Source organism: Nicrophorus vespilloides, unplaced genomic scaffold, assembly GCF_001412225.1.
Source record: "Nicrophorus vespilloides isolate i.1.1-1 unplaced genomic scaffold, Nicve_v1.0, whole genome shotgun sequence".
Lineage (NCBI taxonomy): Eukaryota > Metazoa > Arthropoda > Insecta > Coleoptera > Silphidae > Nicrophorus > Nicrophorus vespilloides.
Window position 1 is genome coordinate 978768 of NW_017100112.1, and position 19629 is coordinate 998396.

Below are 19629 nucleotides of genomic sequence, written 5' to 3' on the forward strand. Positions count from 1 at the left end.
TGCGCATTTTTTTTATAACATAATAAAGAAATGAAACAAAATGATTATAAACTATACATTTGTAATCATAATCTTCTAAATTAATTTACAATATATCTTTTACTAGACATTGTGTAAATTTGTTATTAGATATTGTTACTTTATAAATTAAAACTACAGTAGTAGAGCAATTCTACATTAGTAGAACTACAGTGTTAAACTATTTAATGTTTTATTAAGAATTAATTAAACGTTGAATTTCTGAAGTTTATATAATTGCATATTATTTTAGTTGAAATTCTACTTTGTATTTGAGAATTTTTTATAATTATCTATTTAGTTTCTAATGGCTATAACATTTTAATGTTAAATTTAACTTGCAAACCCCTACTTTATTTATTATATGCGATCTCCACGAATTTGTAAATAAGTAGTTTGTTATCTAAAAATAGGTTTGACTGTTTTCCAAGCAGCCAATACGTTTTACTGAATTTATGTCCCAACTGCTTTGCTAGTTCCAGGTGTGTTTTTACAAGTAAGTCTCCAATCCAGATGCTTACACATATTTTTTTTATAAAGTATTGTTATATGTAGAAAGTTGGCTATTTCTTTTATAATTATTATAATATTATTATTCTTTTATTTATTTAGAATAATAACAAATAAATATGAAGTGACTTATCCTTATTTTATTCATACTTAACCTAATAACATAATACATTATGATTTATAGTATGTAACAAAAAGTATAATAGAAAAAATAAATGCTATTCAATGTCACAAAACAGTGTCGAGTTGGTTCCTACAATAATTTATAATTAATCGTTCATTTTAAAGTGCTTGGTAATCAAATTTGCGCGACATCTACAAATCTCAATTAACTAACTATTAATATTTATTAAAATAATAACAATTATTAGGTTTGCTAATATAACTTCTATATAAAATTATATAGAAACTGTAATTCTAAATAAATAACATCTGACTTTTTAGTTAAATCAAGTTAAAATGATTTAATGTTTCTTAATTGATATCTATATTTTATAGAATTGATAATTTTTTTTTAATTGTATAAATAATTAATGTAAGTAATAATACATATACAATAGCACTTGCATTGTTATGTTTTTAACTTTTAATTAATTGTGGTAATTTGTAAACGCGTATGTGGAAAGTGTATATTTTATTGATTTTGTAAAAATAAATAAATAACTATTAAATGAAAATATGATATTAGGCAATTAAAAAATACTTAAATAATTAAATGAATCGGTATTATTGTTTTTCCGCTGCGTACGTGAATTTTCATGAGCGCGTGTTGTGTATATACAATTTTTTTTTTTGATTGCACAAAATTGAAATGGAATTGTTTGTTTTGGCCAATAAATTTGATTTTAAAAACATTATGATTAAGTAAAGTGATATCAAATGTTTAATGATATCAATCGGGCGAGCGCAAATAAACAAATAAACAAAATTCCGGGCAAAAGCAAACACGCATTGAGAATGCGACGATTCGTTGTTGTTGCTGTACACCTTTGTACCTTAAAAACAAAACCGTAACTGTAAAACAAATCTTCGAATTTGTTTTGATTTTGATTATAAATATTATTAGGTGAGTTATGTGATTTCTTATGAATCCGACAACATCTGGCTTTTCGTCTTTTTTTTTTCGAGTGTCGTCCTGTCTTCTTCGAGTATTCGTTGTCCTTTGCGGATAAGGCATCGGCGGTCGGGGCGTGTCCTGTGTGCCGAATTGGACAAGTGGGGGTAATCCTGCAGCATTCAGCAGGAACGTCCCCGCGTTGGAGTAGCGACGGCATGAAGAATGACAGTAGTAGCATCGCGTCGTTACTCCCAACGCATGCAAATCCACGATCAACATACGAGAGTTCTTCTGGAGGAGAACGAGGAACTGTTGTAGTCCAATCAGTTGTTTGATGTTTCTCCTGTTATCATCCCGACCATCTCTTCCTGTGCCCTCAACATTGTGATAAACTAGTGTGAATACCAGTTTTACTGTTGCTCGATTTTATTGGACGGAAGTACACGGGTCAAAATGAACGACTTACCGGAGGCGTTGAATTTTACTGGACGCTCAATTAGTGCCATAAACACTATAACGCCTATCTCTAATCATATCATGTCGTCTGCTGTAAGTTTACTACCTACTTTACTTTATTATCACCACTTTCTGACTTCTTTACTATCCATTAATTTACGGTGCATTTTAACCTCGATAAACTACATATTTAAAATACAATAAACACTTACTATTACTGCAATGCAATGGAACATGAAACCAATTAATTTTATAATGTTTCATTATTTCGTAATCATTACTTCCATAAATTCAGAAGCCAACGTATATTTGACTCCTTTTTCATTGACAATAGTAATAAAGACATACAATAAATTTAATAAATGATTTAGTTTACACCATCAAAAGATTATCAATTATCAAAAGATTATTTATTATTTATATATGTTTATTACAAAATTATTTACAATTATTTTATCAAGTTATTTTCCTATAACTTCCATGGAACTTTTCATACATGTCAATAAATGAATCATAATTTAATAAAATTGGGTATAATTATTAAAATTGAAAAATGAACATACGTTTATTTAACTACAGTCCGAAAGTTTACTTGCAAATTCATCAAATCCTCATCTTCTACATATATTATTCCCAACTTGATTTGCTTTTTTTTTATTGCTATTGTTCGTATAATGTTTTACATTATTCTAAATTTATTGCTATTTGCACTTGCCTTGCGTTTTATCAATATTATTATTAGTTGTGTATTTTATAAAAGGAAAACGTAATAAAATTTGTATGCATTGCGACGATTAGCATTGCATTGTTTTCCGACGGACCTCTTAATAAAACTGTTTACTTTTCGCATTTACTTCACACATATTAGAAAACAGATTAATTATTGACGTGATAATATAACAAAAATAAATTTTTGATATAATATTTAGGTAGCAAAGAGAAACATGTTTTCACAAAAAGTAGTTAATAAGAATATTTTTTGTTGGAGCTATGAAAAGGTGTGAAACGTATTTTATATTTATGTACTATTGTTAATTAGTTAATTGATTTGTATATACTGTAGAATCTGAATTTCAAATACAAATTACTTTTTATTTACCTTAATTAATTTTTCATATTAATTTAAAAAAAAAATGTAATCAACAATTTATAATTAATTTCTATAAGTTGAATTACAATCTTTTCACCTCTGAATTAGCAGTAGGATATTCTGTAAATCTTAATGGCTAAATGTTAGATAACATTAGGTTAAATCGACGATAAGAATATCCTGCTTTAAGATTTTTTTAAAATTATTTAATGCGTTCTATATAGTACATTACAATTATGATAAGTTTAAATGATCAAATCGGACTTTTTTAATTTAACCTTGCATATTTTATGCAAGTTCAAATAAGATATTGACTAAATTAAGGCCAATAAAAATATAAATATTGATTGATTTATTATTAGCAAAATCTGCATTTCAATGATGATATTAACAGTTTTTTCTTGTCTTTATGTATAGTTGTTTTGTATGATTTACCAACTATGGGCAAATGCGGCTCTTCATTGAGTCAAGTGCTGTTTCCATTTTTTTTTTTATTATATTTGAATTTTATTACTAAAATTTTGAAATAATTACAGTGGAACCTCACGTTCCATATTTTTTACTTGTATAATGAAACAGTTTTCCCCAAATAAACTAATGTAAATTATGATAATGCGTTCCATATCTGCAAAAAAGTATAAATTGGTCTTCATTTTTAATGATTTTGCTTTTCATTTCTATGGTTTTTTGGCTTTTTTCCAATTCACACATGATGAAGAATTTTATTTGTTTATATTACTTGTATCATTTCGGAGACTTGGTGAGGTCACTTTATACTTTTAATATTTGATTATATAAGAAAGCGTACATAGTGTGTTTATATATTATAATAATGGTTGGACACAATAGATTTGTGTTTTGCATATACAGCAAATATAAATTATATTTACAAAGTATAGTCCGCTTTAAACAAAGATGACGAAAATGTTGCGCCATTCTTACAATTCATTTTGCTCGTTAAGCGTAATGTTCGTTAAACGAAGTTCTACTGTATTGTATTTTTTCAAAATTATATTTTTTTTATATGTTATTTGTGATAATATGCAATTAAATTTAATAAAAAAAAAATGAATACGTGTGGCTCTTTATAAAATATAAAAAAACCGGATTGCGAATCACTTTGATCTCTCTTTGTACGGGTCTCTCCCCCTGCTATATACCTATCAATTATTTTGTTGTGTTGAAACTAAATGATTGATGTAAATTAAAATAAAAATAATTAATTTTGAATATAATTTATATAATAAAGAATATTATTTGAAAATACAAAATAATCAAAAAAGAAAACTAGTAAATACAGGTATTATTTTGTATACTTGACTTATTCTTAATAAAGAAATGCATTAAATTTATGTAATTAATGGTATTTGAAAAAAAAAACATTTTCTTCATTTGCGGATATTAAACAAATACATAGTTTACATTTTGCCGATGCAGAAAGAAATCCAAAAAAATCCAATGCAATTATAAAATTAAATATGTGTGCATATAATTACACATGCAATAAAATTCACAGGTGTTTAGGTCACATCATTTGAGCCTTACAACATATTTCTTGTAAAAATGCGCGTGACGTGTCGTTTGTGAAAACGATAATAAAAGCATTCCGGGAAGAAAAAAGTCGATGCAACGGAAAAAAGAAGAAAAGAAAAGGCGCGAGTGGAATCCGATCGAGTTTCTTATGTCGTTGCCTCCACCTCCATCCATCAGAGTAATCCGTAAAGAAAAATACACTTTATAAAGATAAATATTTCTTTTTTTTTATATTATTATTTTTAATTTAAATAATGTTTTAATAATATTTTGTATCTAATTGAAAAATATTTATCAAAACGAAGTTTAATTTATGTTTTGTTTTATACAACAAATATTTTACTCTGGATATTAAATTTGGAAAATAATTATACTGAAATACGAAAGAAATATGTTTAATAAAAAAAAACGTTTACGCAATTTAATGCGACATATTCGCACTTACTTGGCACATTGGACTTTAGAAATTTATGTAACTCTGCGATAACGAAAAATCACGTTGCGAAATGATACTGAGGGCGTCTTCTTATATATCTATTCTATTTTTTTTATATGCGTCATGCTAATAAATTCGTCTCAAATCATTATCAAACTGTGAATTTGGTAATTAATAATGTGGGTTAGATATAGCCGGTTTGGTGACTCCGGTGATGTCTTTTTATCGTTCGTGCGTTTCGCTTTTCGAATATGGGCACAAGCTGATAATATTCAGAATCATCTAATATATATTATTTTTTTACTCTCAGACTAAATAAAGTGATGATATCATGTAGCATGGATCGTCGTGTGCACTTTGTCCAAAGCCACATTAAGTGAAACGAATTATAAATTTTCTTTTTTTAAGATAGAATTTATATCATCAATTTGGCTTTGACTGCTTAACAACTTAGATACTAAAAAAATAATATATTTTGAGATCTTAAACACTTGTTTATTTCGAGGAATATTCAAGGTACGTTATTTGAATCAAGAAAAGTTGTTAAAGATTTTAATAAAATTGAAATTTTAAAGATACTAAAAAGCAACAAATACTAAAAACAACGAGAATTAAATAAACAAAAATGCAACATTAAAATTATCAGTTTTGATCTAAAATGCTCCATCTACGAACATGTGCTTTATAAGAATGTTCATCAATCTGAACCTATGGGTTCCAGGAAACTTTTGAAGGGTTATGCGGAAATTATCATTGAACTGTAAAATGATAAATATAATATCTCAAATTACGGGGTTCCTTCAGAAATGCGACGAGTCAGAAGGTCCCGAAGGCAATGATAGTTTGAAAAAACCTGCTTTAGAAACTCGACTTGTGTTGATTTACTCGTCTCTAATCTCTATAAACAGCAACACCTTACATAGCGCGGCTTCGATCAGTGCGAATTTACTATAGATCGATTTGGAAATTTAAAAAAAATCTGTATTTAATTCAGTCAAAATTATTTTATTTTACATAAATGATGGTATTTTTTATTATAAAATCAAATCCCTTTTGTGTGGTTTATTATATGCGGTTTTAAAGATCTCGATTATTCCGATATTAAATAATACGGGGTACTAGCGAAGTATAGTGGAATCTCGCTTAACGAGAATAATCATTCCAAAATTTGCAGATTTTTACTCTTATAGTGGAACAATTATCCCCATATAAACTAATGTAAAATACGATAATGCCTTCCATGCCGGAAAAAAAGTATAACTTGGTCTCAATTTTTCATGATTTTTCTTTTCATATCTATGGTTATTTTTATACTTTGGCTTTTTATTCGGATACATGCAAGTTTTTTTTTAATTTTGCATAAAAAAATCACAAATAATATGTCCGAACACAAGTTTGGAAATATGTTTGATTTAATTCTAATACCCATTCACACACAATGTGAGTTTATATTTGTTTATATTACATAATATATGTGCAAACACAAATTATATTTGCAAATTATTGTCAGCTATAAACAAAGATGATAAAGAAAGTTGAAGAAGGTTAATATATTCAAAAATACACATAATACAAAAGTTTTGAAAATGATGTAGCTTGCGCACAATCCGGGACTTCCTTTCTACTCATCACTCATTATGCGATTCACTTTTCATACAATTTATGTTGATCGTTAAGCGAAATACTCATTATGCGAGGTGATCGTTAAGCCAGGTTCCACTGTATTCTTGTATTATGTAAAAAAAGGTTCAAAATCTAGTCGTGTTCGCTGAATCTAATTTTAAGGCTGGTACTGAAAATGTAGAAATACGCAAAGCCTTTTTACTTAATATATTTGTAAAGTTATGTGTACTTTTCAACACATTTTTTTTTGAATACCTTAATAAATATGATTTTTATAAGTTAAAGTATATTTATTAGATGTTGAAAATTATTAATTATTTTGTAATTGATATACCCTCTTGCACCCCCGGAGAATGGGTACGTGTAGAAAAACATCTCGAATTGATCTGGCATCAATTTTTCTGCGATCCCCCAAATATTTTTCGGAACCTTCACTTTTACAATCACAAATATAGATTGATACTTAAAATAATATTATTTTTGTTCAGTTAACGTGTTAGTGCATTTTATGCGTGAAATTTCATCTAATGTGGCATAGAAGGTTGGATACCCCTGATCTAGAAGATCTATTGCTAGTAAAAACATGATTTTCTTCTCGATTGAAATAAATCTGACCACATTAATTGAAATATATGTAAATTATTTTTATTGACTTAACTTTATTAACTAAAAAGCTAAAAAAGTTATTATGATGTGCGTTAAGTATATTGAAAATGATTTAAAAATGTAGAACATAATGTTTTGTAAAATGTAGTTAAATTTCCGCAATAAACTTAGTTTAATAATAGAACAACTGGCGAAGGGGAAAAAATGAATATCCAGTAAATTCTATTATACTATTTGCATAGACGCATAATAATAACGACTAATGGTTTTATGAATGGAAACATAAAACATTTTAATGCTCCGTAGCATTTTATAATTAAATGGAATTGCACGCTGGAAGTGCGGCATTCGAATCCAGGGATTTATTAAGCGAAAAAAAAACAAAAAGGAAAAGACCAAACGAAACGTTGACAAAAAAAACACACACAAACACAATGTGAGGAGGGCCGGCATAGTACGATAATTTCATGGATTAAAAGCTGAAAACTATCGAATTTTTTCGAAACGAAGCAACAAATAAATAAATACATTTTAGCGGAACGCGGCAATTAAAAACGAGCAAATGAACTTTAGGAAAACGACTTTGCGTAATAATAATAACAATTTTATGATGTCTCTCTATCTTTCTCTTTATGTCTCTCCGTTTTCTTCCTTTATTTTTAAATGGAAGCTGAATAACTGTTTTCGAAAGTAATTTGAATACTAGGAAAGCCTGCAAATTATTTGTTAATTACAACTTTATATAAAGGATTTTATCGTGCAATAAAACCGATTTCTTTTCGAATGGCAACTGCACGTTTTACTTTGTTTGTTGTTGTTGTTGTTGTTGTTGTTTTTTTTTCTTCTTTACGTGCTGCCTTGTGTTTATCATTAGGTGTTCTATTTGGAACGAGCCGATCGCGTTACAAGTCTGCGAAACGGAAAAATAAATATTTACACAAATAGTCGTGTTTGTTTATTTTCGAATTGCCAATTAATCGGCATCGGGAATCGGATGAACGCGTGCAATTCTATCTATATAGTTCCTTTCCAATTCGATACAACTTTGGATGTAATCGTGACTCGCTTTTATTCGTCAGTGGACATTAAATCTAAAAATATTTTTATTCTAATCTAATTTTGCGGCACGCATGTTCCAATCTCAATCTCAAAGTCCGCAGGATTTTTTTTTTATTTAATCGTAATTGCAATAATTTCTTGTATTGATAACTGTTGGAATTCTAATTACATACATAAACCTTTTGTTAAGTAATTCAATTCAATAAATAAAGTTAAAAATCAATTTACCTGTATTAACAAAAATATTTACAAAAAAAAACAAAGCAACTATTTGAAAATAGACTAATGGACGAACTAAATGCAGCAATATCTCGTTAATCCGCACATAGATGAATTACGTTTCGGACTGTTTGAAACGGCTAAAAATAGACCTAGTGTATAAAGGGGAAAACCGATCATTTAAATATTAAAAATATTTTAGTGTACTAATTTTTTAGAATTTATTTCACACAGATCAAAGCTTCATGAGGTACAGTGGAACCTCAAGGACGAGGAGAAGAGAAGTTCCGGATTGTGCGCCTGCTACATCATTTTCAAAACTTGTAACCATCTTTGATTGTTTTTATCATTTTTATTTAAGCTTTGGAAATATAATTTGTGTATGTTGTAAAAGCATATAAAAATGTATTGTGTCCAATCATTATTATATAAACAAATACAAAAAGGATAAAGAAACATCCAAGGACCCCGGATCTATACAAGTAATATAAACAAATGGGTCAGTCGAAAACTCACTTCACCCTGTGTGTGATTGGGAAAATAGTTCCTGGTGTTAATAGTCATTATAGTTGCATCTTAGTGTTGATTCTTGATCACACATATTTCCAAACTTTTGTTTGGACATGTTATGTGTTTTTTTGAGCAAAATTTAGTAACACTCCAATTAAATTGATATGAAAATCAAAGTCATTAAAAATCAAGATGAAGTTATAGTCTTTTTTCCAGCATGGAACGCATTTTTGTATTTTACATTAGTTTATATGGGGAAAACTGTTTCACTATACGAGTAATTCACAATACAAGTAAAAATCTGGAAATTCTGGAACGGATTATTCTCGTTAAGCAAGGATGAAACTCACATTTTCTGCTAATTTGTAATAATTCTTCTAATCTTTATTAATAAAGCAAACATTTCTGTGAAAAGAAAAGTACAGTGGAACCTCGCACAACGAGCATTTTGCTTATCGAGCAAAATCAATTGTAAGAAAAAATGACTCGTTTAAAGAGCGATGTTTCGCATAACGTGTGATGATGAGAAGAGAAGTCCCGAATTGCGCGCCTACTGCATCATTTTTAAAACTTGTGTACACATATTATGTGTATTTTTGAATATATTAACCATCTTTGATTTTCTTTGTCATCTCTTTGTTTAAAGCGGACTATACTTTGCAAATATAATTTGTGTATGCTGTAAATGCAAAACACAAATGTATTGTGTCAAACCATTATTATAATATATAAACACACTATGTATAAAGAGACCTCCAAGTCCCCGAATTGATACAAGTAATGTAAACAAATATAAACTTACTTCACCGTGTGTGAATTGGAAAACAGTTCCTAGTGTTAGTGGTCATTCTAGTTGCATCTTAGAGTTGTTATTTGTGTTTTGTTTTTGTGCAAAATTTAATAATACTTGCATGTCTCCGAATAAAAAGGCAAAGAATAAATGAACCATGAAAAGCAAAATCATTAAAAATCGAGACCAAGTTATATTTTTTTTCCGGCAAGGAAAAACGTGTTTCACTATACGAGTAAATATCCGGAATTTTTGGAACGGATTAATTGTATGTACTATTTTTTTTAGAATATGTTTCGCACAGATTGAAGCTTTATATGAGGTACTGATATAATGAAAAATATATTTTATTATTTTACAAACTGTTGATGAAACTCACATTTTCTGCTAATTTGTGATAATTCTTCTAATATTTATTAATTATGCAAAGATTTCTATGAAAAGAATAGTATATGAAAATCTTCAATTTCATTATGTTATTCATTATGTTATGCAATTTTTTAATAAATTCTCTTAAGAAAAGTATACTAAAATCTCCAATTCCAACATAATATTGCTTTTATTATAATATTTTCGCAAACAGAAGACTTCAAACAAAATAAAAAAATTAATAATTCAATCAGATAATTTGGAAATTTCTGATTGTTATATTTTGTATAATTCCATATAATAATATGTAAACATTTATGTGCTTATTACAAAAGACAATATTTGTACAACAAGATACGTGGCAAGTATCACGTAAGTGACATTTTATTGAAATTCCAGTTATCAATGAGTTTTCTATTCATTCATTAACAAAGAAATGTAATATTTAGAACAGCGATAAATTAATATGCGGAGAGATATTTCTGTTTACAAACGCGAGTGTAATTAAATTGCGTAAAAAAGGAAGGAAACGTAACGAATGCGACTTCGTACATTATTCGTTCTCATAGTTACTTATTTACACGCTGAGTGTATATTATGTACGGACGCATATATTGGGCACTTTGCTGCGTGGATCGTAAAGCAGGATGAAACTATGTTTTGCATTGCCTACGATGTGTTTTATAAATAGTCCAATAATATTATTCAAATTGCATCAACGGATCATCATATTTTACTTGCGACGTGCATCGCGCATAGCCTATTTATATAATGAAACGCGCGTTTCTAATTAGAAATCGCATTTGCAGAATAAATGACGCATTTTACGCATTTCCCAATTGCGATATTATTATTATTGTGTTCCAAAATCAAAATTGAAACGGAGCTGCCAATCAAACAGATAATCTTTATTACGGTAATCTACGATTTTATTGCACATTCACGTCGTCATTCATAATATTATTGTCTTGCTGCAAACAGTTTGTAAATCGCTTTTATCGAAGCATGTGTAAAAAAAACAGCAAGTGTTTGTGAATAATAATAATTTGTTTTGGATTGCCGCCACTAATCCTGGAATTGGTTAATAAACAGCTTTGCAACGCGGCGTTAGAGGTTATATAAACAAGCATTATCAATTTGGATTCTCCATCGTTTCTTTGGAGTGTACCTAAAATGTAATAATTCATATTATTGGATCACGGCATAGGTCGTAATTATTTATATTTTCAAAACAAAACAATTCAATTTTTATTACGCAAACAATCTATTTAAATAAATAAATTTACAAATTAAGATAAAAATTGCTGTAGTAACAAATTTAGATTATTATTACTACTATGAACTCATTTATCTATAAGTATTATAATTTATTTATTCAGGTTTTGAGAAGTAAAATTATAAAATGCGAATATATTATATGTTTTTAGAGTAATTACTTTCTCGTTTTGTTTATTCTGTTTGGTAATAAGGCGATTCTGCAAATTAATTTTGCGTATGAAATTAAATTCAACTTTTCGCAGCGACACAGAGAGGAAGGAGAACGGCCGCGTCACGAGGTTTAACAGTTCACATGTAAAAAGGTGTAATTAAACGTTTAGAATTTAAGAAAACGTAATTCATTAAATTAAAATTCTTCTAAAAGCCACTCTCGTATAAGTTTTATCATTTTCTTTTAATACTAAACGGCGAGAGCGGAAAGGGAGTTTTACGGCTTACGTAATTGCAATTGTTTGCCGGGTTTTGTTAAGCGGAAATATCAAAAAAATATTATATGTATTATTTCATTTAGAAAAGCGTAATTCTCTAAATAATTTGTAAAAATTGAATAACAAGTACGAATTTCTAGCAAAAACTTATTGAAAGTAATCAAATCACAGTAAAACAAATATTGTTATGATGATCACAATCACAATTTAATAGAATAAAAAATATTTACTCCGATTCTTAATTACTTTATCAATAAGAAAATTTAAAGTTGTGAAAGTTACCTCCAGAACTGAAATAATTCTTATGATTTAATTACAATGTTAATTGATTAATTCAGGGTAAATGAACTTCATTAATAGTGTAATGATTAAAAGAAAAACTAATTAAAACAACCATTAACTTTACTTTTCGTATAGATTTTGTGTTATTTTTTTGTAAGCAGGTAAAAAATAATTATATTTAAATTACTTCCTGTTGCATTGTTTTTTTTTTAATTTAATTATTTTTGTCCGCAATATTTTAATAGTTTCAATAAATATTGTTATTTTTATTATTATATATTTTTTTAATAATTAAGTGAATTTATACACTTACAGTTTATGAAAATATTAGAACGAATTAATAAATACACAAAAATAATGTAGCAATTTGACAAAACTGTTTATAAATGTAGATTTATGGAAATATTATTAATTTAATTATGTAAATATGTGAGCTGATGAATGTTGCTTTGTTTCAGGATTTGGTGCCGTCGGATGTGCATCATCAGAAAATCAAAAGCGAACCAGAAAATGGTTACACACTTCCTCCACTGAGCACAGCATTATCGATACACGCACATGGTATGTAGATTCATTTAAAAAAATAATCATTAACGAAGATGCACAATAGTGGAGATTGTATGCAAAATCTATCAATGAATACGAAAAGCAAATATCAACAAATTAGACTATGATAAAAGTATCGAAATTAAAACGTGAAATGTTAGAGAGTAGAAAAGGAGAACGTCTGAGAGTGAATTTATATAGATTATAGTTTGTTTATATGTCCTTTTATGTAGGAATCGTTAAAAAAAAGTGGTGTGTTTGATACGGTTGTGTATTTATATTGGATGCTGATACTGCTGTGTAATTCTGTAATGAATATAATATTATACAGTTTTGATAACAGCATAATTGTATAGTAAACAAGTTGTTGCCGCTTGCGAAACGAAAACGATTAGAAATGCCCGAAGTCTTGGACGTTATCAATGTTAATATACCAGAGGCCCACGGCTCGTTTCGTTTCAGCTCCCCTCCGTCTCTCTACCATCATTCCTCGTTTCATTTCGGTCCGATAAAAGCGCTTACTTATCGTTTTCCCACTTATATGCCTACAAACTTCGTTATCAATTTTCGCAATACAAAACAACAACTCCTCAATTCCTTCTTCTTCATGGTAAAAACGTAACCTCTTTGTTTTCATCGTCGGGTATCTGCAGACATCGCACGAATCGCACCCCGTCCGAACGCTGACTACCATCCATATCCAACCTTTTTATGGTGCATTCGTCCGAGTCGAGCCTTCTCCTCGTAGAAAACCCCACTTGACTGTGTGGTAATATCACGGCTGATTAAAGGCGAAGGGCCCGACATCAGCCAAAACAAGTGTAATAAACTGCTACGAGCTTGTAACTCGAAACTGGAACTGCATATTTATTACTTCATGCGGGGACGTAACAAACAAACATAAGAGCTTACAACTCTGTATGCGCCGTACGTGCACACCTATTCAATATTTTGCCTCGGCACGAATTTAACAATGTCTGCACTTTGTTCCTGCAAATCTTCGAATCAGCGCGAATTTCTTGACCCCCATCGCTTTAATGGTCAGACTCGATGTCCAAAAAAATATATATATATGAAAAAAAACTATAATTCTCATCTCTTCGTATCAATTGCAAGAACACCAAGACACCTTAGACGCGAACCGTATATTCTTCAAGTGAACTGCGTCGTAATCTTAGTATTATGTTTTCATTATACGAACATGGAATAATCTAATTCCGGAGTCAAATTTAATTAGCATTTTGATAAAACTACATTCAATTATTGGCTTATATTGAATTACATGAAATAACAATTTTCAATTATTATTACATCTTTATTTGATACAATTATGACCGAAGTCTTCTTACCCAATTTTTCATATAACAACATTTTCTAATCTCATTTAATTTAAATAAATAATTGACATAGTTTATTATTAATAAGAATTTCATCAAATACATTATTGCATTCTGTAATTATTTTAATGATGTTCATATAATAGTAATAGCAAAAAATGAGAAAATATTTGATATAAAGAGTATATCTATTGTTAATGATCCTATTTTTAAATATGTTGAGATATAAATAAAAATAGAACTAATGAAGATACAACTTTTTTTTTGATGCCCTCGATTCGAACGAGGTTTTTGTTTAATGATATTTATTGTATTATTAGTAAAAGCTTTGTAGGTAAATTATAAATAAATTTTGAAATATATTAGGAATATTTGCAAGACTTGAAGTATTTTGTAAATAAAGTAATGAGAGTGTGTATCCTGCGACATCCGAAGCAACGACAGAGCGGACAGTCGACACCTCCTTCAGATGTGTCCAATCGAGGCTGTAATTCCGTCAACCGCACGAATAAAATCTGTAATAACAGGCTGTTTATTAGGTGCGAATGTCCGAAATATCTATATATATGTGTGTATATACGGCAAGACGAGAGGGACAATTTTTATACCATGCAGAATAATTTATCGGCCCGCCATTTGATGTATTAATAAACACGAATTTAGGTTCTTGAACTTAATTTACAACAAATGCCGAAAATATTCCAGTCTACGATTATGTTTCTTTCGTTCAACATATTATTTTTTTTTCTTTGAAGACGACGGTACCGAAAATATCCACTTTTCGTATTATCCCTGGAGTGACCCTGAGAATTGGGTCCGCACTGTTATCTGAAGAGGTCAAAATGTCACCGGGACAAACAAGGCCTTCTATAAAACACACCGCGTGACGCGATTCCAGCATTCACCATCTTCTTACAAGACGTCACGAGTGTTCACGAACGCAAATGCTCAATTCCTATAAATTTCACAGATTTTTTTTTTTTGATACGGGAACTGTCGTCGCTTTGCTTTCATGATTTTGACGTGCTTTGAAAGCGATTGAATGATGTATTATTGCATCACGGGTTTTTGGATCGAAAATAGTCTCGATGTTATGTTTTCCAAGAATAAATAAGTTGGGCGAATAAATATGGTTAATTAATCCGACACGTGTATGCTGCGAGGGAGAGATCCATTAATTTATCTATTACAGGTGTAACGATTAGACTTCCGAGCGAGACCTAGGGGCGGATGCTCAGGTTAATTGGGCCCCGAGGTGGTCTGAAGAGGCTAATTGTCTGCGCTCAATTAGTTTCCAACAATGGGAGTTGCTCCCTTCGCAATGCGACAGCCCTAAGGGCCGCGCTACAGAAGGGAGGACGGACGAATAGCCCCATAACTTCCTTCTTACCTACCTACCTACCTTCATACCTAGTTTGAAGCCGTAACAGTGTGTGTGTAACACCGTCGCAGACGTGTCAAGCTGATCGCAACGCTGAGCCGCTATGCATTACCAGCACGCACTATGCATCTCTTCTAAATATATATCCACACTTATAGACCTCCCTAAACACTATAAATGTCACCATCCATTATATGCGAGCACAAATTTTACCCAAATGTCCACAAATTATCCACTATGTTGTACACGGTCGGCCGGATGTTACTCAGTCCCCAGAATCAGAATTAGGCTAATTTATTTACATACTTTATAACATTCGTTAGCTCGCCGCTTAGAACTTGTTAGTAGAAGAAGTATATAATAATAGAATTCGAACGCAAAACAATGTTATTTTAGTCAAATGGAAAACTTTGAAACATTAAGAAATCAAATTTCTAAAGAAATCTCTTCGAATGTTTCAAGTGGAATATTGTTGCCAAGCTTTAATTTGCTTTCAGTACATTCGAAAATTCTTGTGTTAATAACCTATTTACTTATTCAACATTTTAATACAATATCCTCACCAACTTTAAAATATTAAGATACTTATAGAAACGTTATATAATAGAACTTTAATTGAATATTATAATATACCTTTACATATAACAAAAATAACATATATAAAGATAAGTACAGATACAATTACGTTATATAATAAGTAAATAATCGATAAAACATATTTTAAGATCAGGTTTGGTATGTTGTTTTTATCAATGTTGAAATGAGATAATTTCAGTTAATTGGAGCGGTCGCAAAAAGGCAACAACATAAATAATATTTATATTTGCAAAAAAAATAATAAATATTTATAATGCACAAACATTTAAATTAATTGAAAATCTCTGTCGTATTCACGTTGTATTTAATTCGAGTAATTCTTCGATAAATAATTGTTTGTTTTATGTATTTTCAATGAATAACAATAACAACAACAAAAACCGAATGCGTGTATCACAAATTGACGTCAAAATCTCATTATTTATTGGGAAACTTTTACTTATGCACGCACTGATCTAGTCATATGTAATTTATTGATAAATATTAAAAAATAGAATAAATATATATATAGATTTAATTAACTTTATAGTAAGTTGTAATCTCTTAAATTTACATTTTCAATAATTAAAATAAATTTATTGATGAGTTACATAACATTGCTAAATTATGTGTTATCTTGTTTGAACCACAATTACATCGAATTGAGCGATAATGAATGTATTTGTATAACGCGAGCCATTTATTAATTGTAATTGATACCGTGTTGTTATTTATTTCATGGCGCAACATAAATAACGAAAGAAGAGGAATGGAGAAGTGCGTTCATAAAGACGAAACACTCGATGTGGTCTTTGAAGCGCTCAATATCAAAGCGCGCGATAATTGCCACATAAGAATTTGTTTTTTTTTTGTGAACTTAAGTGTATTTGTCAATTGCAGGAGCAGATAAAAACGCATCGATAATAGCATCCGACTTGCCTTACATTCTTGTATTCCAGAAAATATCATTCATTGACATTTACTTCGTTGATTGCCTCATCTAATTTTAGATGTTTACATAATTTTAGTACTAATTATCTTTGGTAAAAGGAGAAATAATGTGTTGAACATGGTTTATGCAGTGAATTATGATGTGTAAGATGTCGGGGTAATGTAATAAGTTGTAAGTAAATACGTGATTTTACATGTGAGAAAAGCCGCCTACGCGGTTCAACTATTTGCTGAAACAGCACCATTCGACGTGTGGCTGGCTATTCAACTTCTATATTTAGTCGTGGAAAACTTAAGTCCGACGATTTTCGAAGAGCCAATGACGCAAGCTGATTATTCATTTATTAATAATAATTATTATAAAATATATATATATATTCTAAGTCGGACGTGATTACGCGAACGGCGGTTAATGCAAATATTCCTTTATCCGAAACATGTCTTCTCCGTTTCAACTATGACCTATTTGCAATGTACTTAAAAAAATTGCTCGGTTTATATATGTATTTTTTTTTTGAGATAGAAATGCGTTATCGTCGTGAGTAGGTTATCATCTGGGGTCAAGTTGGCGTTATTTTTTCGTGTAAACAAGTTAACAAAAATTACCTTCGTTTGTTTGTTATTTTGCAGCCATAGTCCCGGTGTCCGGTACGTATACACCTTCGACTTCTCAATCGAATGAAGTCTCGGAAGAGCCGAGGGCGAGCAGCAGTTCCAGCCAATCGCCTCAACCATCCTCATCGAATAATCAAACGAAACCGCCGTATTCTTACGTCGCTCTGATAGCCATGGCCATACAATCATCGCACATGAAGCGAGCCACCTTATCGGAAATATATTCCTACATAACATCAAAGTTTCCGTACTTCGAACGGAACAAGAAGGGGTGGCAGAACTCGATCAGGCACAATCTGAGTCTGAACGAATGCTTCGTGAAGGTGCCCAGGGAAGGCGGTGGTGAAAGGAAGGGCAATTACTGGACCTTAGATCCGCAGTACGACGATATGTTCGAGAATGGTAACTACAGGAGGAGGAGACGCATGAAGAGGCCGTACAGGAACACTCAGCCCTATCCGAAAGCCTTCTTCGGGGATGCCCTGACCCAACACGGTCTACCTCTGACCAGAAACATCTTCTCAACATCCAGCTATCCGGCAAGTTACTCGAGATACGACACCGGCTCTTGGTTACACAGTAAGAACAACAACCATCAACCATGCAACATCTGCTCATTTTGCTTTTCGTTTGCTTCTTTGCAGCCAATTCATCGTTAGCTTACACCTCAAGTTGTGCATCACCGGCCGGTTATCCGCAGCAAGCCTATCCGCCTCCGACGCCCTTCAGCCCTTGCGGAATGCGCCAAGAACCGAGCCGATATCCGGCTTACTGGCCTCCAGAGAGTGAGTACTCCGTCCCGCTAAGTTCGCCACAGGCTGACTCCCAGCTCCTGTTGCAGTGGTGACCCCTACATTTGAGTCCGAAGCACCACCGAGGTCATACTCCTAGATAAAACAAAAAGAAGAAAAAACAAAAAATCTGTACAATGTGTTCAACGAATGGAGACTGCGAGCTCGGTGTCGTTTGTTTTTAACGAAAAAGAAGGTCTAAACGGCATTCAGCATGCAACTATTGTAAATATATATATTTGTGAACATAACTCTAATCCGGCTGAAGCACACACAGACGATTTCGCAACGATAATGTATCCTTTCCAAGGTCGCAAATATAAATAACATTTCGAAAATGAAAAAAAAAGATGGTCCGTTCTTACACACATCGAGAATAGATAAAATGTTATCACGCGACTCCATGAATGGAACATACATCTAAAAGCAACATTAATGCTGTACTTTGAAAGTATTATGAAGTTTGCAAATGCTTCGAGCCTAACAAAAACTCAATATATAAAAACCACCACCCAGTAATCAACAAATCCACTTAATTTCATTAATATATCTTCCACCCTAGCGAAAATGTTTTAGTTTCTAAATGTTTATTATTATTTCTTTTATTATTTGTAATTTATAATCCGTCCGTAATGATATACAAAAACATCGAATCGCCATTTGTTTGTCTTTTTAATTTCGTTCATACATTTAAAAATGATATATAATCGAAGTTATTATGTATTTATATACCGCATAGGCATAATTTAACAAAACAATATCCATTCTTTAATCAACAGAATACAGTGAATATCTTTCCTTGCTGAAATTAAGTTGTTTTTTATTCACTTATCCTTGAATGCATTATTTAACGAATTCCAGGTTTATTTGATTTTGTTTTGTTCTTTTAAGCATTTCAATCCTTATCGATCAAACAAGAAAATCCTTATTATATTTCTTGAATTGATTACCGAGAATTCCAGGACTGCATTTTTTTTTGCAAAATCTTAATTACCAATTGTAAGAAATGCATTTCAATCTATAAACGAACAAAACAAGAAGAAAATAGAATTAAGATTCACGATGTAATCGATATAAAAATAGTTATTAATACTCTTAACCACACTGAACGTAAATTAGACGTTGAGATTTCTACGTAGCTGCACATGGTAAGGGAAATAATTAAACA

The 19629-nt window shown here is 30.6% G+C and overlaps 1 protein-coding gene across 2 annotated transcripts; it reads left to right on the forward strand.

Moving 5' to 3' along the window:
• Nucleotides 1–1946: 1946 nt before the first annotated feature.
• LOC108568579 (forkhead box protein D2-like) lies at nucleotides 1947–18799 on the forward strand. Of its 2 annotated transcripts, XM_017929756.1 has the most exons (5): nucleotides 1947–2134; nucleotides 12723–12825; nucleotides 17686–18249; nucleotides 18315–18455; nucleotides 18512–18799. In XM_017929756.1, the coding sequence occupies exons 1-5, from the start codon at nucleotides 2039–2041 to the stop codon at nucleotides 18559–18561; spliced, it is 954 nt and encodes a 317-aa protein (XP_017785245.1). In that variant the 5' UTR covers nucleotides 1947–2038; the 3' UTR covers nucleotides 18562–18799. The 2 variants fall into 2 exon arrangements, with proteins under 2 accessions (XP_017785245.1, XP_017785244.1); XM_017929755.1 differs by having other exon boundaries at nucleotides 18315–18799.
• Nucleotides 18800–19629: the final 830 nt, after the last annotated feature.